The sequence below is a fragment of the Thermothielavioides terrestris genome, chromosome 1 (assembly GCF_000226115.1).
Source record: "Thermothielavioides terrestris NRRL 8126 chromosome 1, complete sequence".
Lineage (NCBI taxonomy): Eukaryota > Fungi > Ascomycota > Sordariomycetes > Sordariales > Chaetomiaceae > Thermothielavioides > Thermothielavioides terrestris.
In genome coordinates this window covers 8,587,225-8,609,894 of record NC_016457.1, presented here as the reverse complement: position 1 = coordinate 8,609,894, position 22,670 = coordinate 8,587,225, and the positions used below count along the sequence as shown (strand labels likewise).

The window sequence follows — 22,670 nt, the reverse complement described above, 5'->3', positions numbered from 1 at the left end:
TCCCCAAGGTGCTGCCCCACCCCAGCTGATTTGCGCGAATCAGAACGGCACACCGCCCTCATAGGGTTTCCAAGCCCTGCCAAAAATTTGGCTTGAGCTCCTCCAAGCGAGCGACCTCCAATCTGCATCCGCTTCACGACGGTGATTTCTTCGACAACCAGAGGGACCGAGGGCTTGATCCACAACCGGCACAATGGTGAGTTTCATACCGTCCGAGAATCCGCACACGGGATTATTGCGTCGATTTGTGTTCTGAGCATCTTGGCTGACGGAGTTTCGGTATCCAGGCGATCAAGCACAACCAGCAGATTCCCAACAACCGTGAGCACGACCCGACGATTGGCGGCGACGAAGGCGCTTTGAAAAGGCCCAGGACGCTGACGCGAATTTTCAGACTTCCGCAAGCACTGGCAGCGGCGTGTGCGGTGCCACTTCGACCAGGTTCGTACGCCGCGGTCCAAACGGACGACAGCGAAGTGGGAATGGGACCGTGTTCTGATTTGTGAATGGGAAACAGCCCGGCAAGAAGGTCACCCGCCGTCTGGCCCGCCGTGCGAAGGCTGCTGCCGTTGCGCCCCGCCCGGTCGACAAGCTCCGCCCGATTGTCCGATGCCCGTTAGTGTTACCCGGAGAAGCGAATGTTGGAGGGCGCGGTCTCTAATCTCGATCTGCAGCACCATCAAGTACAACCGCCGGACACGCCTCGGCCGCGGCTTCACGCTGGCTGAGCTGAAGGTACGCATTATCGGGTTAGGTAGTTGGGGGGCAGAGGGAAATGGTATTCTGACACGCGAAAATAGGCTGCCGGAATCCCTAAGCTCTATGCCCCTACCATCGGTATCGCGGTCGACTACCGCCGCCAGAACCTCTCCGAGGAGTCCCTTGCGGCCAACGTCCAGCGCCTGAAGGAGTACAAGGCCCGCCTCATTGTCTTCCCCCGCAAGTCCAACAAGCCCAAGAAGGCCGATACCCCGAAGGACCAGCAGACTGCCGAGACGACGCAGAGCATCCGCGCCTCGTTCGGCGTCGAGCAGCCCGTTGCCCCTGCCTTCACCGAGATCCCGAAGAGCGACCTCCCCAAGGGCGTCGAGGGCGGTGCGTACAAGGCGCTCCGGAAGGCGAGGTCGGACGCCCGCCTGGTGGGTGTCCGGGAGAAGCGGGCGCGGGAGAAGGCCGAGGCCGAGAGCGCCAAGAAATAGAGGGCGTCTGGTCGGGCTGGTGGTGGCGACGGATAGGAAGGGTCCCGGTGTTCGTTTGGCTGGTCTGGTCTGGGCTCGCTTTCTGCTTTTCCTGATGATCCGGGCGAGGAACATGGTATCCCTCCCCTATGGCCGTGTATTTTCGGGGGCTTGCTTCAGGAACGGGTTCAGAAAGTACGCACGCATCATAGGGATTTGCTAGCGCATCGCACATGAATGGACAGGAACAAGCATGACCGACGGCCCAGCCAAGTGTGGGAGCTGATAGGTGATCTCGACGGGATATTAGCTGATGCCCCGGCGGTGCTCGATGACGGTCGGCCGGCTTTTGCCTGTCTCTAATAACCAACATAGGAAACCGGCATCCAGCTCACTCACGCTTCTGCGCGCGGTCCTGCACAAACAGCTCACCGCCCCTGCTCAGCAACGCCTCCAGCGACCCCTTCATGCTCGACAGCTCATCCGGAAACTTCCTCAGCAGCTCCGCCACCAGCACCATCCCGTTCTCGCGATCCATCTTTTCCGTCTGCACCGCCCCCACCTTCGAATCGACCCGCTGCGGCTCCAGCGACAGCCTCTCCACGCTCACATCTACATCTCCTTTTTTCAACCCTTTACCTTCCTCGTCCTCGTCCTCCTCCTCCTCCTTGCTCTCCTCGTGCCCTCCCCGCTTCTGTCCCCCCTGCTGCTGTCTCTGCTCTCCAACGACATCGTCCGGGGCGTCATCTCCTCCTGCTTCTGTTTTTTCTGCTGTGATTGCTTCTGCTGCTGCTGCTGCTGCTGTTGTTGTTGCTGTTGTTGTTGCTGTTGCTGCATCTGCTGCTGCTGCTCCTACTCCTGCGTGTTCTCCAACAGCAGCAGAACTGCGGCCCCGAAGAGTCTGTGCCTCCGCCGCCGCCGCCGTAGCCACAGCCCGGGCCTCTGCAGATCCCGCGCCGGATATCGCTTCCGCCAGGACGCGCCACGCTGCGGTACCGTCGTCTGAGGTGGGGGAGGAGGAGGAGGAGGCGGGGTGCTGCAGGACTTGGAGCGCGGTGCGTGCGCCTGGGTACAGGTCGGGGGAGGAGGACGAGGACCCGGGGTGTGGGGGGTTGGCGGGGGAGGTGGTGGTGCCGGAGCGGCTCATGAGGGCCAGGGTGAAGATGGCTTCGGATCGTAGGGTGGGGAAGCGTGGGTGGGTGAGGAGCAGGGCGAGGGAGGTGGTCAGTTCGTTGGCGTGCGAGGCGTAGAAGCGGGTGAGGACTGCGGCGGCGGTGGGTGGGGCTTCTTTAGGGTTGAATGATGATGGTAACCATGATGATGGGGCGGGATCGGGCCAGGTCCAGGATGGGTCGAGGATGGTGGTGGTGGTGGTGGTAGTGGTGGTGGCGGTGGTGGCGGCCGCGGGAGAGGGCGCGTGCAAGGCGCGGCAGACGAGGCCGGCGGCGCGGGCGGCTTCGATCTTGATGGGCTCTTCGTCGGCGGAGGCGGCGATGGAGGCGAGCAGCGCGAGGTTGCTTCGGTGGGGAGAATCGGGGCCGGCGGGTTTGCATATCCAGCGGACGTTGGGAGGGCAGTTGGTGAGGAGCAGGCGGGTGAGGGAGACGGCGGCGAATTGGAGTTGGGGTTGCGTGCGGGTCGAGGACCACAGACGCGGGAGGATGGCAGAGGGTTCTTGGAGGAGAGCGGTAGCACCCAGGTCGGATTTGTTGGCTGGGGGAATGGCGAGGTTCTTGAGGAAGCTCAGCGCTGCGTGGAAAAGCTGGAGACGAGGGACAGGGGTTCTGGGCTTGCCACGCTGAGAGGTGGTTGGTGGGACCGCCAGGGAAAGGATTTCGATCAGGGGCAGCCGGACGTGTCTGAGCAGCGCGGTGCTTGACCCGTCAGACCGGGCGAGGTTGCCGAGGGACAAGCATGCTGCTATCTGCAGCTCAGAGAGGGTCGGGGGCAGCTTCAACCAGGCAATCAGGGTCTGGACCGCTTTGCTGTCGAGGGGACAGGTTGTCGAAAAGTCGGGGAGCGCTGAGATATCGGCAAAGACTGCCAGAAACGCATCGCTGACCTGCTGGAGCTGGGCGCTGGTGTCGAGATCGAGATCTTCGACATCGAAGCGGGTGTACAGCTGGTGAAAGGCTACTTGCAGCAATTCGATGCCGCCGTTCTGCAAGAATACCGGCTGCAGGTTCTGGAAAGTGAGGTAGGCCAGTGCCGGGGTACAGATCTCCATGAACCTGTCCAGATTGGAATCGTATCTCGCGCTCGTTGCCAGGCGCAGAAGCAGAGCAGGCGTATGGGGGTCGGCAACCTTGGGCTCGGAGTCTGTTGTCGTCCGGTTAATGGCCGAACATGGGAACTTTCTCAACCCCAAAGACATATACAGACCTTGATTGCAGAGCAACTCCAAGATGGTCATGATGTGGCTGAGAGAGTCCTTGCACGACGCGAGCCTGTCCCCTGACACCATGTCCACCAGGACCTTGTTGAGACCAGCCTGCGAGGCCTGCGCCTGGGCGGGCTCTGCAACGTGGTGAGCCGTTGATGCACGCTAACGAGCAGTTCAAGGTCTTACCGTAGTCAACGCAGACGTTGAGCGTGGCGGCGATGGCGAAGCGCAGGAGTGCATCCTCCTTCAGGCAGCCCATGACGAAGCCGCGCAGTGCTCCCGACTCAACCACGCGGGCCCGGTTCTCATCTGCGTTTCCCATCAGCCACGAGCCACGTCTCCGGGTAGAATGCACGATTGTCAACACATACCGCAGTCTGCACAAGCATTGCCGACCAAGCGCAGCGCCTGCTTGTTCAAGGGGTGTTGTGGCTCGTCGGCGGGCACGACCGAGAGGACGAACTCCAAGAGCCCGGAGTCTCCTATGGGCGCCCTCCACAATCCTGATTGGGAAGAAGGGGCAGTCTTGTCTTAGCTCTCAGGATCGTCAACTCGCGCAAGCTAGGCGGTTACACTCACGGTCCTTTGCTCTGTCGGCCAGCTTCTCGACAATCGCAGTCAAGCCACCGAGACTCTCGTCCTGGACCGCAGCGCGGATCTCCGTCAACCTAGCGACACGCCCAGCCGCATCATCGTCGCCTGCGGAGGCGAGCAGCTCTGCGATCTTGTCCGGCACGCAGGTGCTGGCCATCGGGGGCAAAACCGCAATAAGGGTACTTCCTCGATGGAGTGAGTGACCGCCCCGCTTTCCGTGGCTTCGGCTCTTTGCAGCGTTGAATTGTGAGTGGTCCCTTGATCTGCCGCCTTTTTAAACTCGCTTGGTCGTGATAGACGTGCAGCACTTTTTTAGAGATTTGTGAGATGACAGACGACTTGAGGGGATGGATGCGAAGTAGGCAGTGGAAAACCCTCAAGTCTGACATTTGCAGCTCTTAACCCTCGAATGAGAGACCAACAACGCACAGCTAACCCTGAGATGGGTAAGGGGGTGGGTAAACCCATCCCGTTGTTCACGTTCCACACACACCAGCGCAACAAGAGCTTGCCAACAGGCTGGTACAAATATTGTCTACATCATATATGATACACAGCACAGTACATCCGTACACAGCGCCTCGAGTAGCCCGCCCGCTACACCTTGCCCTCGATCCACTTCTTCTCGACCGCCTTGCCGTAGTCGCCCGTGCCGATGACGGGCAGGTTGCGCTCCTCGAGCTCCTTGACGATGATCTTCCAGCGACCAACCATCTTCTCCTTGTCGATCGGCGTGACTCTCCGGGGGAACACGCGGACGTTGGGCAGGCCCTTGAATGCGCCGGTGGCCTCGACCAGCTCGGCGAGCTTCTTCGGCTTCGGCGGCTCGACAAGCTGCTTGAGGAGGCTGTCGATGGTGCGGATGGCGACCAGCTTGCCGTCGGGGATGCGATGCCCCGTTAGCTGTTGGATCCGCTTGGCAGCCTGTAAACCTGGCATTAGCACTGTTCTGCGTCATAAAAAATAATTCCCTGGGCTTGGAGAAGGCGACGCACGAAGAACTTGACCACCGGGTCTCTTAGCTCGGCTTTCCTCCACTCTCTGGTCCAAGACCGGATGAACTTTTGAGCCCTCTTCGGCGTGAGCTGCGGGGCAGACGGGTGCGCTTCAGCGTCCGCCGCCTCCTCCGCCTCCTCCGCCGCTTCCGCCTCCGTCGCTTCCGCCTCCGCCTTCTTCTCCTCTGCCTTCGAGAGCTCCCCTTCCCCTTCCGGCTCCTGCTGCGGCTGCTGCTGCGGCTGCTGCTGCCTGGCCTTCTTCACCGCCGCCTTGAGCAAATCCCAGACCCTCTGCCAGTCCTTTTCCGACTTCAGCGTCGCCGCGCCGTCCTCCCCAGCGACGATCTCCGCATTGATGATCCTCCCCAGCCCGTGCAGGGCATGGGCATGCGAGAAGAGCCGATCGACGGCGTGCCGCTTCCGCGGGCCGGCGAACCGCGCCACGACGAGCGCCTCCACGATCGCCCGGCGCGCGAGGACCTCCAGCACGGCCGGGTCGGTGACCCTCTCGGCGGGGCCGAACCGGGCGACGGTGGAGCGCACGAAGCCGCCGACGCCGCTCTCGCTGCCCCAGTGCGCCGGGTCGTCCCACCAGTCGGCGAGGCCGCCGACTTCTTCGAGCCCCTCGGCCGTGTCGGCCGGCTTGTAGGACGGGTCGGCCACGGCGGACGCGGGCGGCGCCGTGGTCACCTCGCGCGGGTAGACCAGCGGCGTGGGGATCTCGGCGGCCGACGGCTGGTAGAAGTCGTCGGCCGAGAGGTCGGCGAGCTCGTCGTGTTCTTCGGCGGGAGCGGCAGACGGCGTTCCGGCTTCCGGCTTGGCCTGAGAGCGGCGGATTGTGGTGGTAGAAATGTATCGTTGCTGCTGCGGTCGTCCCGGAGCGTTGTAGCTGGTGCTGGTGTGTCGCGTCGTGGTCGAGCAGCAGAGCGTGGACGAGAGGGGGATCGAGGCTGCGGCCGGCGTGCGCAGAGCGCCGGTGGGTATTTGCGACGGCACGAAGCCCGCCGGCGCGGGATTGCGTAACCTGGGAATGCGGCGCATCGTGGGATCTGGGGTGGACAGAGAACAGTTCAATTGGCGTGCTCTCGTGCCCGCGACCGCTCACAAAGCGATCGAGCTCCAGCCAAAATTTCCACCGGCGACGGCCTCTGAAAATGGTTAAGCGGGTCTGTTGCTGAACAGGGGTCGGCGTGCGCCATGCTACAAGCCACAATTTCGGCAACGGTCGATCAATGGAATGGATGTGGCTTGTGCGCTGCAGTGGAAACCTCCGCGGGCAAGCTCCCGCAAGCTCGGTTCGAAAAACTTCGGGTCTGGGCTTGGCATCGTGCGAGCAGAGGTTGACGACGGGGAAGACGCAAGTCTCGGAAGCTTCCATTGACACCCCATCTCCCGGCATCACCCGGGTGTCGCCCTGCCGGCCCCCCGACGAACCCATCGACCCAGAACGGAAGACGAGGCAGACGCACCGCAAATGCCGTTATCCGCTGCCCCGCGCAGCGTCTCGGACGCAACGCGCTTCACGGCGACGACGCCGCACGCCAGCTCCAAAGCCGCCGCACCACCACCACCACCCCGCTTCTCCGCGCCCAAATCTGCCAATGCCGCCCCCGTCCCTCCCGGTCCCGCCGGCGGTGGCAGCAATGGCGGGCCGTCGCGGCTCCAAGAAACCCCAGAGCAGAAGGTTGCCCGCTTGCGGGCCGCGCACCAGCGGGCAAAGGCCGCGCAGGTGTCGGCACTCGACAAGGTGATCGGCGCCGGCAGGCGGCTGTTTGACTCGGCCCACCGGGTCGCAGTGGTAGGACTGGTTGGCTTTACGGGTAAGGCGCATGACCCGCCGGGGTAAGGTTGTGGCATCATCGGTGTGCTGAACACAGCCTTTGCAGTGTTCGCGAGCCTGGCAACCGCCTACACAGCGTTCGACATGATCCGGTACAACAGGAAGCGCACCGCCGAGTGGGTTGAGGCGCAGAAGAAGATCGAGGCCGACAGCCTCGAGGCCGCCCGCATCGCCTACATGACGAACCAGGCGACCGAGGAGCAGATCGCTCTGGTCGAGGAGCAGCTGGAGCGCGAGCGCGAGACGGGCCGCAAGACCTCCTTCTTCTCCAAACTGCCCAGCGTGCTGAGCAACCCCGAGCCCGCCAACCAGCCCCCCTCCTCCTCCTCCTCATCATCAGCACCGCTGTCAGACCCCGCCGTCAGGTGGCAACAACCCCCATCAGAGCAGCAGCAGCAGCAGCAGCAGTCAATAACCGAAACCGTCTCCTGGCCAGGCCCCGGATTCGAACAGCAAGAACAGCAACAGCAACAACAAGAAGGCAAAACCCGCAGCGGGCTCTGGAACTGGTTAACCGGCAACCTCAAGCGCGAGGAGGACGACCCGCGCGGCCGCTCGGCTGGGAGTCGCTGAGCGAGGAGGACGCGCCGGCGGGCCGCTGGACCGGGTTGATGTTGAGCGGGGCGCGCAGGGGGAGAAGATTGTTGGGCCCGCTTCTGCTGCTTCTGCTGGTGGTGGTGGTGGTTCTGCGGACAGTGAGGGGAAGGCGGCGGGTGCGGAGGAGCAGGTGAGGAAGAAGGGTTGGGGGTGGTGGTGATTGTCATCACCAGGACGGGCGGTGCTGGACGGACATCGACAGCGAACGGAGTGTGTCAACGCAAGTACTCCGCGCCAGGGCTTGGGGAGAAACCCTGCTTTTCGTTGGTCAATGAGACCCCGTCTTTTGATGGCGGAGGTGGATGGAGAAGGGGCCTCTCCTATTCGGGAGGAGAACAGGACTGCCGCGGTTAGCCCAGTGTGAAAAGGTGGCCGAGGAGGCTGATTGCGTTGTATTATAATGTAGAGTGGGCATTTGGGGTGTGCATTACTCGGCGCGGTATCTGTATGTATGCCTTTCCTAACTAGACTCGGAAGCTCTCCAGCTGCATGAGCACTGTCCTGGCGGGAGGCATGTGTTGTGTACAAGAAGCGAGTCGTCGGACAAGCCATATTCGTCCCAAGCGCTGTTCCTGAGCTATGACAGAGTATCTCCTATTCGCTTCCTCCCAAGGAGTGACTCCATAGACCAGGCGAGACAATACTCGCTGGCAAAACCGCCAAAATACCTGAAGAAGGTAGGCACCCTGCTCCCGACGCTGTCATCTGCGCCAATCTCCAACCATAATCCCAAAAAGAAATCCCACGATGTAGGGGCCACGCTGTCATCGACAGATTCGTGATGCTCAAAATGAGTGGCTGCAGCAAAACCCATCCTTCCCTCAGCAAACAAAAAAGCTAATGGATGCCATCCCTGAACATGCTCGCGCCTGCCGGCATCTTATCCTAAAGTTTCCCGGCCTCCCCAGGCGACGGCGACATATTCGCTGACCGGCAGGAAGAGGCAAAAGTCGCCAACCGAAGCGCCGCGGGCTCCACCATGCTGACCCACTGCCCATCACCTTTCTCCTACGAAATGATGATGTGGTTGAAGTGGCCGGGCACTTTCATCCGGCACTTCTCGCAGTCGGCGCGATATCCGAGGCTGAACGTCCGCTTCATGCCCGGCTGCAGCGCAGTCCAGGAGCTGAGCGTGTGTTTCGACCTCGTGTGGCCCTTCTTTGGCGACGGCACGGCGGCCGCGGACTCGAGGTCCATGGCGCCGCCGGCGTTATGCGGCTCCCCCCCCGGCGTGCCCTCCCGCGCGGAGGATCGCCCCTCCATGGCCGAGCTGGCGCGTGGCGGGAGCCCGGCTAGCAGGGGATGCTCGTGCATGACGTGGCTCAGGTGGTTGCTGCCCGGCGGCGCCGACGGGTCGAGCGCCATCTTCGCCGTTTCCGTGTTCTCCTCACCGCCGCACTCGCTAATGGGCGACGGCAGCGGCCGGTTGTGCAGCGTGGTCCAGTCCACCAGGGCCTGCGCGGCGCCTGGCGCGCCCGGCTGCTGCGACGAGATATCCACCGACCCATTGCCGTTGAATGCTGCTGCGTTCGGTTCCTCGGGCGTGGTCGCGAGGGCGTCGCCGTACCCGATGCTGCCGCCGGTCCAGCTCTTGACTCGGGCTTGTGCGGGAAAGTTGCAGTGGATCGGCGTCGGCACGCGGCCTGTTACGCTAGGTCCGGGCGGGTTCGCCTCGGACGACGGTGGTTCGATGCTAGTGTGCCCTTGGATGTCCGGCTGATCCGGACCCGGGACTGGTTCTGATGTGTCCATCATGTCCATGTCACCGTCGAAGGGGGCCGAATAGGCCGGGTTCGCGGGAAGTAACTCGGGCTCATCTGCCCACATTTCCGGCTCCGGAGCCGGCTCCTGGGGTGTGACGGCGTCGGCCTCGGTCTGAGGCGCAAGTGCCAAAGGAAAGGGGATCGGTTGAGTTGGTAGATCGACACATCGTTTCGTGACCGGAGATGACCTGAGTGGCAGCGACTGGTGGCGTTTCTGCAGCGCACGTTAGGTCCCTGTCTGTCAACATCGTAGGTCTACCCAGCCGCGGCCGGGAAGGATCGGAGCCGGACGCTCTCAACGGCCGGCTCTCAACGGCCGGATGAGGGAAATACTTGAATCCTTACGCTTCTGTGTTCGCTGAACCCTACCGGGCCCGCTGCAGTCCCGTCCTCCTCGTCCTCTCTGGCCCTCTTGCGATGGGGATCGAGGAATTGGGGGTCACGATTCATTGCTCGGATATCCTCGAGGGGAAATTTTCAAATCGGGCGAGGAGGCGCTTGCTGTCTTCTTCTCTCGGCAACGAAAGGCAACGAAGGCGATACCGGCACTTAGAGCCGGCCGTCGATCATGCGGCGGGGTCGGATATGGGTGGGATCAAGTGAGCGACGCAAGCAAAGAGTGTCGTGGGCGTGTGTCGGTGCTTCAAGTAGAACCAGAGAATGTTGCTCAGTAATCAAGGCCCCGGTCCCGGGAAGCGACAAAAGGCCTGTAGTGTAAAACGTGTCTGGACAACAGCAGTAGTGGTCAGAGAGTGTGAATACAAATCGCAAGGTCTCGGGTCGGAGAGAGCAGGCAGCGGCCGAGTGGGGCTGTGTATTTAAATCAGTGGGCAGCGAAGTCTGGGCCCCTCAGCTTTGTCACAGGCCCGGGGGGCTCTTTCCACATGAGCCAAGCGGGCGGGACGGCCGGGGCAAGATCCCAGACGGAGGCCAGCCCGAACAACGTGGAATACTTGCAGTTACGCATGTGACACCATTATCCTATGAAAGAATGACTGAGAACCGCGTCGAGGGCCGAAGTTGACCTAGGGAAGGTACCTTGGGTCCTCAACCCGCGACCCAGTCACGCCGTTTGCTAGCCCCGGGTTCCAATACTTTGGAGGGCTCTCGAGAACAAAAACTGCAAACTGCGACAACAAAGGCGAGCCACATGGAATCACGGATGCCGGCAGCTAAGGCAGTGCCTGGCGGAGAAAGGCTCGGGGCGTTGAGGACGGGTTGTTCACAGGCATAGAGATGCACGTAAAAGTGATGCGGCGGCCGCGTCAACAGTTTGAAGGCGCTGAAAGTCGCACTTGCAAGGTGCTCGTTCCACATGCTTCGGCTCATGTCTCCATGTCTCTCGCCTACTTGCCGGGGAGGTCGCCGCCACATGTTGCTGTAATGAGCGCCTGCGACCTCTGAGCTGTAATCGAACGTCCACCGTATTCGGACTCCGTCGTGTTGATGACGGCAAGGTGTCTACGTCAGACGCAGCAGGGGTGCAGCTGCGGCACATCTCACCACAGGCCAGGAAGGAGCCCTGAATTTGACCAGCGGCCCGGGTATTTCTGGATGACAGTAAGGCGGAAGACAGTAAGGCGGAAAACACAGCAATTGTGAGATAAGGAGTAGATCAGGACATTCGCGGTGAACACCTTCCCAGGGGAGAGCTCTTGGGTTTGTGCAAGTATCCGCACATTGCTGTCCAAGAGCAGAGTGCGCAATGACCACTCATGACTGGGTCCGCATCAGGGGCATCGGCCTGTTTGGGCCCACAGCAGTGAAAGTGGCACAGCGCTTCGCTTGGCCTGACCACAGGTCCCAAGCGGTCGGTTTCAGGATTGCTTCAAGGCGCGTCCTCGACGACCAGAGACCACAGTTCCTTGTTCCGGGGCCCGCTGGGTCAATCGACTCAAATGCAAGCCGGCGGCTACGCCTCGCCAGCCGGCCTGTGGCACTGTGAAATAAAGAGTGCAGAATGATGGTTGCAGCGCGAAGCCGAGTGGGTGGATACCGACGCTCCGGACTTTGGCTGTTGAACCTGGTCTTGAAGTGCTGATGGAGGATATGCCGTACTGTTGAAGCGCGGAACTGAGTGGAATGGCGCAAGGCATCGAGCCAGCACATACAGCACGCGTCGGACACCTGGATATTTGATGAACGCAGTCCTTGACAGCTTTCGCCGGATGCATGTTGACCAGAGTGGCACTTCCGCATCACCGCCCTCGGATACATCGCTCCATAGCTCCAATGCCGTGAGTGTGGACTGGGAGCTTGAAGGCCGAAACAGCGTGCCGGCAGGTTTCCGAGCGGATATCTGATCTGGGTCGTCAACGTGCGCCGCTGGTGGGCGACACCACTGGGTGAGGTGGCCAGCATCATCCATCCACGTTTCGAACACAACTTGGCCCGGGAGCCACGAGATTGAAGTGCACCAAGCTAGATGTAAATGACGTGCGACGAGGCAGTGGTCGTCGTCTACTGTAAACTTGTGAGCGGGAGGATTCGGAGCTCTTCTAGATGCACCACCAAGCCCTTGATCGCAGGGTCCTCGCAGACCGGACAGCAGACGCTCGAATGGGGATCTGTTGCTGGGCGGCGTGCCTGCAGCCCCTCTGGCGATGGGATGATCCCGCTGCAAGGCTCAAAGCGGGCCAATCAGGAGGACCAAATTTACCAAAGACCCTGCTTGGCTGGGTGAGAAGGCGGTGAAGGCCGCCTGGGCAGAAACACAAATTTTGACCCCTCCCCCACTTCCGAACAACGCAACGCTGCGGTCTGAAATTGTCGAATTGACAGCGGGACCATGTCGCCGTTAGCTTCTCTGGTCCGAGCCGTACCTTGCTCAAGTGTTGTGTCGAGGCCACTCCGTGCTCGGAGAGTGTAGACCCGTGGGAATGTGCCCAGTGGCTGATGAACCCATCATCCTGCTTCAATAGCTTCCTTCTCGCATCCCTCCCTCCCTCCTTCCCCGAGTAGCACTGCTTTGTCTGTACCGTCCCGTCCGCCCCTGCTGCCCGTCTTCCCTTTCGAGGCACCTGGTTCGACTTCGCGCCCGGACCGATTTCCCCCGTGAACTGACTGGGGCTCTCTGAGTCACTTAAACGCCTTCCACCTTCCTGTGCCTTTCTCCCAACATCCAATCCCTCTCCCTAGTACCGAATACCTATTTCGCTTGCCGTACACAACCACGGTTTCGAGCTGCAGAGCATCCCTTTATCGTCGCGCAGCAAATATCGGTATTGGATCCATCTTCGCTCCTCGGGTTCTTGAGCTGGCCACGCCGCGGTTTATCCTACGAGCTCTTGCAGTAGAGCCTTACTTCTTTTCTCGAACACTACCCCTAGTGATTCCTCAACGCCGACGTGCCGGGTGCTCGTCCTTCGCCTGCAAAACCCTCCTCCGTAGGATATCTTCGCGACACCTGCTCAAGATGCCGGGAGTAGAAATGGCGCCCCTCCAGGCCGACGACATGAGAGGTACGATGCCCAAAAGCAGTGCCCCTCGAACTGCCACGCCACCTCAGCGGGCCGTCGCTGCGGGTTTCGTCGTTCAGGTCCTGGACCTGCCCGTTGCATTGAGATTCTGCGTGCCGCTGCCGATCGAGGCCATCGCTGACGCCTGCTTCGCCAGTGCTGGGCCAGGACCCCCTCATTCCGCCCGCCCTGCTCATTTCGGAAATCCCCATGACAGATGAGGCTCTGCAAACAGTTGTTCAGGGGCGGCGGGACGCCGTGAGCGTCATCATGGGCCGCAGCGACCGCCTCCTGGTCATCGTCGGGCCTTGTTCGATCCACGATCCGGCCACGGCCATTGAGTACGCAACCAGGTTGAAGGCGCTCTCGGAGGAGCTCTCGGACGATCTTGTGATCATAATGCGCGCCTACCTCGAGAAGCCGCGGACGACGGTTGGTTGGAAGGGCCTGATCAACGACCCTGACATCGACCAGACCTTCAAGATCAACAAGGGTCTCCGCGTTTCCAGACAGCTCTTCCGCGACCTCACCTCGACAGGCATGCCCATCGCCTCCGAGATGCTCGACACCATCTCCCCGCAGTTCCTGGCCGACTTCATCTCGGTGGGCGCTATCGGCGCCCGGACGACGGAGAGCCAACTGCACCGTGAGCTGGCCTCCGGTCTGTCCTTCCCGGTCGGTTTCAAGAACGGCACTGACGGCAACCTCGGCGTCGCCATCGATGCGATCGGCGCCGCCGCCGCCAAGCACCACTTCATGGGCGTAACGAAGCAGGGCCTTGCCGCCATCACCAGAACGAAGGGCAATGAGCATGGCTTCGTCATCCTGCGAGGCGGCTCGAAGGGCCCCAATTACGACAAGGCCAGCATCCAAATCGCCAAGGAGACCTTGATCAAGAAGGGCCAGAAATTGGCCATCATGGTTGACTGCTCTCACGGTAAGCTTCTTTGAAGCCCCTCTTTTGATGACAAAGGCCTGGCTAACGGCATCAGGCAATTCCAACAAGGACCATAGAAATCAGCCCAAGGTTGCCAAGGCCATCGCCGACCAGCTCCGCGAAGGCGAGACGGCCATCATTGGCGTCATGATCGAGTCCAACATCAACGAGGGCAACCAGAAGGTGCCGCCCGAGGGCCCCTCCGCCCTGAAGAAGGGCGTGAGCATCACGGACGCCTGTATCAATTGGGAGACGACCGTCGACGTTCTCCGAGACCTGGCGGCTGCTGTCCGGGACCGCCGGAAACTGATTGCCGGGGCAACGAACGGCGAGCCGAAAACGACACTGCTGGAAGAGGAGTAAAAGCCGGGTCCAAGGGTTTCAACATTTCCGCTTTTCCAAGTGCCGTTCTACAACATACAAACTTCGCCGGACTTTCTGCTTCTGTCTGGATGTGGAGTTCAAAAACGTCCAGTGGCTGAGGCTGGGACTAGGAGTGAGTAGGGCGGGCTGCTTTGCGGCCGGATGACGATAGAGGGGGATGACAGGCGGGGAAAAGCAAACAATTCCTGTATCCTTTCCAGTAGCTTTCATCAAGCATTCGGGGTCGCAACACTCCATAGATGGGAGCAGTAGGGCGTTCCCCTATTAAGTGAATACACTTTTTGACCTGGGCGAAAGCACCACGTTTGGCAAGAGAACTTCGCCCGCCGATTGTCACGCACGAGCAACGATCTGGTGTTGGCCATGTATATTCATGAATCCTCCAACGCCCGCCAAACACAAGTAGGCAACAACAACACGCTCCTACTACCCAGGCCGACCAGCCGCACCCGGGCCGTGATCATCCCTCAACCGGACTATACAGCCCACGACCCTGCCCCCCTGCCGCCGCGGACCCCGGCCTCCTGCTGAACAACCCCCCTCCCGTGCCACCACCCTCCACTCCACCATGCTCATGCCTCCCCCCACCACCCGCACCATTACCACCACCACCACCACCACCACCACCACCACCACCACCACCACCACCACCACCACTAGCAGCACCACTTAACCCGCGCCCCGCCGCCCTGCGCGCAGCAGCCGAGGCGGAGGTGGAATCCAGCGCCCGCCGCAGCCCCGCCCACCCCAGCAGGCCCGCCGTGCCGAGGATGAAGCCCCAGACGATGACGCGGTCCTTGTGGCTGTCGCGCTGGAAGCACTGCGTCTTGACGTCCTTCTCCTCGGCGCCCTTGCAGATGGGCAGGTTGTACCGCAGGCAGAAGGCGCGGTTGCACTGCGCGCAGCTGGTCGAGGACTCGCGCGGGAGGAGGGGGGATTCGCTTGCCGAGGTGGCGGTGGATGGGGACGAGGAGGAGGAGGACGGGGAGGAGAGGGAGGAGGAGGATGGTGGTGGTCGTGGGTTGGGTGGGGGTTGGTTGTTGTTGTTGTTGTCGTGCTGAGGGCCGAGCGGGATGATGGTGCTGTTTTGGAAGCAGGTGCATTTGCAGAAGGAGGGGAAGGCTGGGGAGGAGATGATGGTCAGTCTTCTGTTGAGAGAGGAGAGGAAGAAAGAGGGTGGAGTGTGTTGGGGATGAGAATCTGCGAGCGGAGAGACTGGGGTCGGGAACGCACCTGCGCTGGCGAAGGTGGCCATGAAGGCCAGGAAGAAGAGGGCGAGAGGTATTCGCGCCATTGCGGCGTTGTGCGATGCTGAGGCGGCTTGTGCGTGCCTCGGCGCCAGGTTGCTCCGCGATCAAGCGTCCTTGGAGTTGAGCATCAATGATGCGATGAGGTAACAACCAGGAGCATCAGCCACCAGAGATTCGCTGCTTGGACCCACATTTCCCACCAGCCACATCACGGCGCTGCTGATTGGCCAGCACAGCTGACTCACAATGGCTTTGAGCAACTGCAAATCTGCCAACGTGCACGGACCAGTCTCCCAGGCGTATAAATTCGCGGCCGGCCCGCCCAAATCTTCCTCCCCTTCTCTTCTTCTTTTCCTCGCCCCCTTCGGGGGGCATTTGGTCAATTTGAAACGATACAGAGAAGATTAGCATGGCCCCTGCACTAAGGATGACACGCTACTCAAAGAGACGCTACCCATTTTTTTCGCTGTGCTCGCGGCTTCTGTCGCGACATGGAGAAGGAATTCTGCGGTGGCTCTCTGGAGGCTGGCGCGTTGGCTGCATGACTGGGCTGGCTTGGCATCGTTCGGGGCAGGCAGGTCGAGACGACATCGCTTGCAACATCAAGGTTCCGTTCTTACTTCGCCACCACACTTGACTTTGCGGACGCAGTTCGGCCAGCTCGCTCGTACGATGACACCGCGTCGTTGGTGGGAGACAAACCCCAGAAGCTCATCCATCGGACCCCATCTCCACCGCCGTGGACCGTCCAGCGCCGTGTCTGTGTGAGCAGGAGCTGGAGAAAGAGCCTGTACGGAACACATTGCCCGCTACCCGAGCCGAACGCCTGTTGTCCTGTTTAAAACACCGTATCAAGTACAGTCAACAAGAGAACAATACAAAGCTGACTCCACAGGCTTCAGCCTGCGCTGCAGAACGAGGCCAATGCGGGTATCACGAATACCACCGTCTTGCAGCCTCGGCCATTGCGACGGCAACAGCATTACACAGACCGTTCGGCAGCAGCCCGGTGTCTCCGTACTTCCTCAGACTTTGTAGTTCCAACCCGACGTCGCCACCGCCAACCCCGTCTGCCCTGCCGGCAACGCCCTTTTCCCTCACATCCACCCACCCCAAGAACAGCGATGTAAACACCACCAGGCCACTCACGCCAGCAGCCAGGTAGAAGGCGCGGTCTATAGCGATGGAATGCGCCGCCAGCACGCCCGGCAAATCCCGGTCGCTAACCACATCTCGGAAGTGGGTTGCTCCGGCGGCGATGATTGCTGCAGCGTCAGCAAATGGCGCCTGCTTGGGGAGTTCGGATTCCAGGCTGGTCTGGAAAATAGCGCCGGAAACGGCAAGCATGATGGAGGTTCCCAGGCTCTGCGCGAAGACAACGATCGAGATGCCGATGGCGACGTCCTCCGGTTTGAGGGAAGCTTGCACCGCGATCAAGGGCTACCTGTGGATTAGCATCATCCGACCTATGCGGATCGCGAGCAAGGCAGATGGTGTACAGTTGCCGCGTACCATCTGCATGCCCAGCCCGCGCCGGACTCCGTTGAGGATCTGATAGCCAACCAACTTGCCCGTTGACGTGGTCGGAGAGAACGTTGAGAACAGACCGTTGGAGATGGCGCCAATGGCGCCCGAAAGCATGACATATGGGATGACATAACCCGTCGATTGCACTAGAATGCTGTTAGAGAGACATGGCTCTTTGAACTGGGGAGGAGTAGTTGACGCTGCTTACCTAGCGAACCGCCAACCAAGGCCGTGAGAAGCTGGGTGCCAATGCTCGGCAACAGGAACACGCCGCTCATCATAGGACTCCTGCCGCGGACGGCTTGGAAGCAGATGGGCAAGAAGAATGAGGCGCAGTAGACGATGGTCAGGAGGAAGCTCTGCGTGAGAGCGCTCGACCACGTCGCTTTCACCTTCATGATGGAGAAGGGAATCAACGCATCATCCCCATCACCGATGACACCGATATTTTGGCGGGGTCCATGATGGCGACTGGGTGTAAGTCATTCTCATCGGTGCCTGCCGAAGTAAGGACTAGGTGACTTCTTTTGAAGGAGCATGTACTTGACACGCTGTCTGTCTCTGCCATTTGATGGACGACCGGCACTGGGTTTGGTTGCCACAGGTTCACTGTTTGAGGTGGTGGCGGCCTGCTGCCCTTCCCAGCTGGTCTCCATCTGGTTATCTGCCAGACCTTTCTGTACTTCACTTCAAAAACAAACAACAAAAAAAGAAGCGATAGCGAGGATTCTGCACCAAATTGACAACAAGGCAGCTCCCCTGTTTTCCCATGGAAAGCATCCACGGTCATGCGCCTGCTTTACGAAATAGTTACACAGACCTCTCTGTCACTGGAGGACTGTTGTTGAAGGTCGTTGGCTCCACAGCTGACCAAAAGCGGCAGCGTGACGGGGCTGTCTTGGCAACCAGGATTGATCCGACGCGCCCGAACAGCGCTGCCGGCCCAAAAATGGCATGCCAGGCAGCGGAATTCGGGCGTGCCAACTTTGTCCGATTTCCTCCTCCATCTCGATCTCTCTGTGCCTTAGGCGCGGTATCCTTCGTTGGAGCGCTTGGAAGAACAAGCGCGTTACGGCACTGTTCCGGCGAGGCTTGAAACCGATCCATTTCGATTGTCGGCTGTCTTGCTCTCACATCGGCGCCGGCACCGCGGGTTTCTGCGCGCTGTCGTCTCTCACCTTGACGGTCTCTCTCATAGTCTCCGTCTCGATCAACCCTAACCCTTGACCTTGAATTGGGTGGTGATCGGACTCATTGATGGCAATGGAGTCATCAAACGGTGGACAGGCAAACGGCACGCCCGCGCCATACGGCAGAGCGTGCACGAACTGTGCCAGAGCGAAGTGCAGGTGCATCTACCGTTCTGGCGGGCCTGGGTGTGAAAGGTAGGGAGGATACCATCGGATACCATCTTCGAACCCCCCATGTTCGTTTTCACACAGCACCACAAACCCCTACCCACCCCATGGCTCCATGCTGCCTATTCCGTCCGTGGCTGGCCGGCCCGCCGATGTGCTGAATGCTTGCTGCCGGGTCCGGTATTCCCTCCAACTCCGACCGAGAACACCAGGACTGGCTAGGGCCGACGGCACCACCCCAACCCCACCTCTGTGCATTGCTACCCTTTCCTGTGTACTACAACAGTACGATGCAGAATGGATCGAGTTCGGGGCTAACAGCGTATTCAGATGTCATCGGCTGCGGAAAGAATGTGTGCCCTCCGTCTCAATCCGGAAACGGAATGGAAAGAGAGCCTACGTGTCTCGTGCAGCTCAGCTCGAGGCGAAGCTCGAGGACCTTGTCTCGCTGCTGCGGCGTCAGGCCGCCCCGTCGGCGGACAAAGCACTGTCTCCTAGCGACGCAGCGGGCAGTCTCCCCGCCAGCACGCCGACCCTGAGCACGCACTCGACCGCGAGCCAGACCGCCGACAGCTCTCCACCATCCGGCGACCTCACCGTTCTCCCTCCCCAGCAAGTCGACTGTGTCCCTGGCAGCGCCCCGGTTGCTCGCGGCTCTTTGCTTGCCAGTGTTTTCGACCCGCAAGATACCGCCCCGCTAGCACCTCAAACCGAGCCGTCATGGTGCTCGTCCCCATCCTTCGCCTTAGAGCCGAGTCCCGTCGAGGCTGCGGAAAATCTCACCACTTTCCGCAAGTACATGCTTACCTTCTTCCCGTTCGTCCACATACCGGCGACCATGACCTCGGAGAAGCTCAAGGAGACGTACCCGTTCTTGTGGTACAACATCATGACCGTTACTTGTAAGAACGTAGATCGGCGTCTCGCCATGGGTGAAACACTCAAGAAGGTGCTCGGCCAGAAGATGCTCATGGACCAGGAAAAGAGCCTGGATCTTCTGCTGGGGCTAATCGTAATGCTGACCTGGTAGGCAAACCGATCCTAGCCAGCCCGTGGGCCACGACGCCCGTGTTAACGTGCAGTCTTCCAGGACCCATTTTCACCTCAAGAAAGAAAAGCCGATTCTCTCACTCCTGGCCTCTCTCGCCAAGTCTTTGGTGTTCGACCTGGGGCTCAACAAGATCCCGAGCGAGCCGTATATTTCTTTCTGCGTGAAGACGCCCTTTCTCCCAACTCCGAAGGCGAAAACGCACGAAGAGAGGCGAGCCGTGCTCGCATGCTTTCTTCTCACTTCGCAGTTCGTCGCATCTGCTTGCCAGGTCGAGTCCTTGATTAGTTAGCTAACAGGTCACGTAGGATTTCCTACTCGATCAAGAGACTGGACGCGCTGAGCTGGACGTCCCACATGGATGAATGCCTCCAAGTCCTTTCTCAGCAGCGGGAGTGGGAAGGCGACGACCTGTTGGTGGCCCAAGTCAAGGTGCAGCTCATCGTCGAGGAGCTGGCTCGTGTCACCTCGCAGTCACCGGACGCTATCCCCGCGAGCTACGTTCTGTCAGCTCTGCGGTCCCAGCTTCAAAAAATCAAGGCTCAACTGCCGCCTCATTTGCGACACAATGGTATGTGGCCTCGGAAGATCATGACCATCTATCTCGCTGCGTTTGTTAACATCATTGAAAGACGCGATCCTCAGTCACATCTCCTACACGGAGCTCGCAATCAACGAGGTGGCCATAGCCAAGCCGAAAGCGTCTTCGGACGGGGTCTTGTCTAGCATGCAGCGCTACGAGGCCATGGAGGCCAGCCTCAGTGCCGCGAACGATTGGTTGGACCGGCATTTCTCGATCCCCACCTACGTCTACATCGGCATGACCTTTAGCTACTGGTGGAATATGGCCCATTGTCTTCTGACGATCTATCGGCTGTCGGTCCTTGATGATCCGGCCTGGGACCGCCGAGCTGTGCGGAAGAAGACCGACTTGCTTGCCATTTGCGACAAACTTCGAGCCGGGTTCGAGGAGGTCCTGGCTCAGCGCTGTCCGGGTCAGGAATCAACCATTGAGGAGGATGCGTTCTCCAAGTTTGTCAGATTGATGCGGACATTGAAGAACAACTGGGCGCCCGAGCTGGTCGCGGCCGAAGGGCAGCCTGGGCCATCCTCGGCCGCGCCCGCGGAAGCCCTCGTCGAGAGCAGCAATGACGGCTTGAACGTGCCCCTTTTCCAACCGGACGACTCGGACATATGGTTCGCCGGTCTATTCGACATGAACTGGGGCTTCTAAGTCGTCGCGAGGAAGACGCTCCTGCGGATGCGACAACATGATATTCCAATTCATCAACAAAAACTCTCGCGGGGTATCTGTTAAATGTCTGAAGACCGAACTGGAAACTCGCCACTCAGTCGCGCTAGTTCAGCGTGTAACTATGTTTCGCGGGCGACCGACCCTCCACAACCCCGCCGACCGAGGGCATCGGCGGCGGCGGCGGCGGCCATCCAACAAATCCGGACCCCTGTGGTCCTCCGCCGCCACGCGACGACAGGTTCGAGAAAGTCATGGCGCGCAAATTGCTGCCGCCCGGTACCATGTACATCGGAAGGCTCGGGCTGGCGGCATGCGCGGAGAAAGACGAGGTTCGCGCCTGCATCTGTCCGGACCCCGCCGCGACGCAGTCGGGCCGGATGGGCGTCAATGGAGACACGGGCATGACCGGCAGCCCTGGTGATGGATAGGTTGTGAACTCGCTGACGGGGCGCACGCCGCCCAGGTCTCCTCCTCCCCCCGAAGCTCCTCCCGCCACACTCAGCCACTGTTGTTGGGGCGGACCATACTCGAAATGCCCAACCCTAGGCTTGCCCGGCCTCGCCGCGGCAGGCGGTATCCTCATCGCCGCCGCCGTCCCCTCTTCCCACCCACCACCTGCACCACCACCTCCTCCTCCTCCACCGTCTCCCCAGACCCCCACACCGCCTTGCGCCCCCTGAATCCCCCCCGACACCGCACCCCCGGGAAACAATACCTGCGCCTCTGCCCCTCCCCCGCCGCTACCGCTACCGCTGCTACTTCCACTGCCGCTGCCGATACCACCGCCACCGACACCACCGCCAGGCTCCAGATCGCCGCCCATGCCCGCGGGGTACTCGGCCGTCACCACAGCCCCGCGGATGCCGCCCTGCCGCCGCCGCCACAGCAGGAAGGCCAGCGCGGCGAGGATGGCCAGACCCGCGACCGCGCCGGCTGCGATCCCGGCTGCGGCGCCGGCGGAGAGGCTGGTGCTTGTTGCTGTTGTTACTTTCGTGGCGGGTGGGGTCGTGTTGTTGTTGGTTTGGTTGTCATTGGTGGTGGTGGTGGTGGTCTGGTCGGGGGAGGAGGAGTAGGGGGGTTGTGCTGGGTCTGGGCTGGATGCTGGCGCCGGGATTGTGGTGATGCTTGTGGTTGGGGTGGGCTCGTTTGATACGCTGGTGGTGGTGGTGGTAATGGCGGTGGGCGGTGGCGGCTGGGAGAGGGAGGTGGTAGGTCTTCGCTTGGTTGTGTCGTCGTCATCGTCGTCGTCGTCGTCGTCGTCGCTGTGTTGTTTGGACGACGAGGATGTCCGGGCCCGGGTGCTGGCGCGGCCGTTTGGTGGTACCGTCCGGGTTATTGTAACGACCCGGGCGTCGAGTGCTGCGGCATCGTGGCCGCGGGGTGCAAGGGCGGGCTGTGCGTTGGATGGTGGTTAGCTGGATGGCTGAGAAGGGTGAGACAGGCCGAAGTCATTGGGGGTTGGAAAACGCACTGCTGCCGATGCTGCCCTCGATGATGTGGTGAACTGTGCAGCTGCCGGGCCAGCGCCCGCGGCGGCCACGGTTAGCAGGGACAGCAGGGTGCTTGCTGGCTTCATTGGACTGCCTTTAGGCGTCGTCGAGCGGGAGCTCTGCTGGAGCTATCTCACGGCAGCGGCGCGGGCTTGCGCTGCTGCATGCCCTCTGGAGTTGGCGAGGGGTTCGAAGCAGAGGTCCCGAGAAATGTTGTACCAAGCAGCCAGAATCAAAAGAGGTGGTCGGATGGGGTTAGATGGTTGTCCTACCCGACGCCTTTGAAGGGCGGCTGTGGCGGATCCAACGTGAATTCATGCGGTTTGGGTTGCGCTAGAGGGCCGGCCGTGATCCTTCCATGTCACTGGGCGTGCTCTCATCGCTAACACGCGATCCGGCTTTCCGGCAACCGGCTGCTCCCTGCAACCAAGCACAGGGCTTGCAGTGGCCCACGTGCCGGGCTCAGGGCGTCCAAGAGGTCTGCTTCGCTTGGCCTCGTCACGTCTCAGATGGAGATCCGCCAGCCCAAGACCCGGGGTTTGCCAGCGGCCTTGCCTCGCGGTCGGAGGGGCGCCGGGCAAGGTCGCCGGGTCGGGGGCGGCGGATGTTTGGC

General features: G+C 60.9%; 8 protein-coding genes across 8 annotated transcripts; 4 read left to right on the top strand and 4 right to left on the bottom strand.

The window, feature by feature from the left end:
- The first annotated feature begins 117 nt into the window (after positions 1 to 117).
- Positions 118 to 1,571, top strand: THITE_2169688 (60S ribosomal protein L13). The gene is made up of 6 exons (XM_003650719.1): positions 118 to 196; positions 288 to 321; positions 395 to 441; positions 518 to 615; positions 675 to 735; positions 801 to 1,571. Exons 1-6 carry the CDS (start codon positions 194 to 196, stop codon positions 1,197 to 1,199), a joined length of 642 nt encoding a protein of 213 aa, XP_003650767.1. The 5' UTR covers positions 118 to 193; the 3' UTR covers positions 1,200 to 1,571.
- Positions 1,570 to 6,191, bottom strand: THITE_135666 (uncharacterized protein; the record flags this gene model as incomplete). Its single annotated transcript, XM_003650718.1, has 8 exons — positions 1,570 to 1,898; positions 2,064 to 3,150; positions 3,241 to 3,497; positions 3,561 to 3,695; positions 3,748 to 3,870; positions 3,933 to 4,086; positions 4,759 to 5,079; positions 5,151 to 6,191. The coding sequence occupies 8 exons, from the start codon at positions 6,189 to 6,191 to the stop codon at positions 1,570 to 1,572; spliced, it is 3,447 nt and encodes a 1,148-aa protein (XP_003650766.1).
- Positions 6,192 to 6,438: 247 nt separating this feature from the next.
- Positions 6,439 to 7,864, top strand: THITE_2110570 (uncharacterized protein). Its single transcript, XM_003650717.1, has 2 exons — positions 6,439 to 6,970; positions 7,037 to 7,864. The coding sequence occupies exons 1-2, from the start codon at positions 6,625 to 6,627 to the stop codon at positions 7,561 to 7,563; spliced, it is 873 nt and encodes a 290-aa protein (XP_003650765.1). The 5' UTR covers positions 6,439 to 6,624; the 3' UTR covers positions 7,564 to 7,864.
- A 503-nt stretch (positions 7,865 to 8,367) lies between these two features.
- THITE_2110568 (uncharacterized protein) lies at positions 8,368 to 9,905 on the bottom strand. The gene is made up of 2 exons (XM_003650716.1): positions 9,696 to 9,905; positions 8,368 to 9,564 (listed from the first exon to the last, which is right to left on the bottom strand). The coding sequence occupies exon 2, from the start codon at positions 9,412 to 9,414 to the stop codon at positions 8,596 to 8,598; it is 819 nt and encodes a 272-aa protein (XP_003650764.1). The 5' UTR covers positions 9,415 to 9,564; positions 9,696 to 9,905; the 3' UTR covers positions 8,368 to 8,595.
- Positions 9,906 to 12,098: 2,193 nt separating this feature from the next.
- On the top strand, positions 12,099 to 14,117 carry THITE_2110565 (uncharacterized protein). Its single transcript, XM_003650715.1, has 3 exons — positions 12,099 to 12,811; positions 12,966 to 13,745; positions 13,801 to 14,117. Exons 1-3 carry the CDS (start codon positions 12,781 to 12,783, stop codon positions 14,106 to 14,108), a joined length of 1,119 nt encoding a protein of 372 aa, XP_003650763.1. The 5' UTR covers positions 12,099 to 12,780; the 3' UTR covers positions 14,109 to 14,117.
- Positions 14,118 to 14,477: 360 nt separating this feature from the next.
- On the bottom strand, positions 14,478 to 15,521 carry THITE_2110564 (uncharacterized protein). The gene is made up of 2 exons (XM_003650714.1): positions 15,363 to 15,521; positions 14,478 to 15,251 (listed from the first exon to the last, which is right to left on the bottom strand). The coding sequence occupies exons 1-2, from the start codon at positions 15,421 to 15,423 to the stop codon at positions 14,590 to 14,592; spliced, it is 723 nt and encodes a 240-aa protein (XP_003650762.1). The 5' UTR covers positions 15,424 to 15,521; the 3' UTR covers positions 14,478 to 14,589.
- Positions 15,522 to 16,291: 770 nt separating this feature from the next.
- THITE_2110561 (uncharacterized protein) lies at positions 16,292 to 17,737 on the bottom strand. Its single transcript, XM_003650713.1, has 3 exons — positions 17,115 to 17,737; positions 16,892 to 17,052; positions 16,292 to 16,819 (listed from the first exon to the last, which is right to left on the bottom strand). Exons 1-3 carry the CDS (start codon positions 17,302 to 17,304, stop codon positions 16,313 to 16,315), a joined length of 858 nt encoding a protein of 285 aa, XP_003650761.1. The 5' UTR covers positions 17,305 to 17,737; the 3' UTR covers positions 16,292 to 16,312.
- Positions 17,738 to 18,019: 282 nt separating this feature from the next.
- On the top strand, positions 18,020 to 20,608 carry THITE_2110558 (uncharacterized protein). Its single transcript, XM_003650712.1, has 5 exons — positions 18,020 to 18,291; positions 18,595 to 19,213; positions 19,374 to 19,561; positions 19,621 to 19,883; positions 19,945 to 20,608. The coding sequence occupies exons 1-5, from the start codon at positions 18,170 to 18,172 to the stop codon at positions 20,544 to 20,546; spliced, it is 1,794 nt and encodes a 597-aa protein (XP_003650760.1). The 5' UTR covers positions 18,020 to 18,169; the 3' UTR covers positions 20,547 to 20,608.
- The last annotated feature ends 2,062 nt before the right edge of the window (positions 20,609 to 22,670 follow it).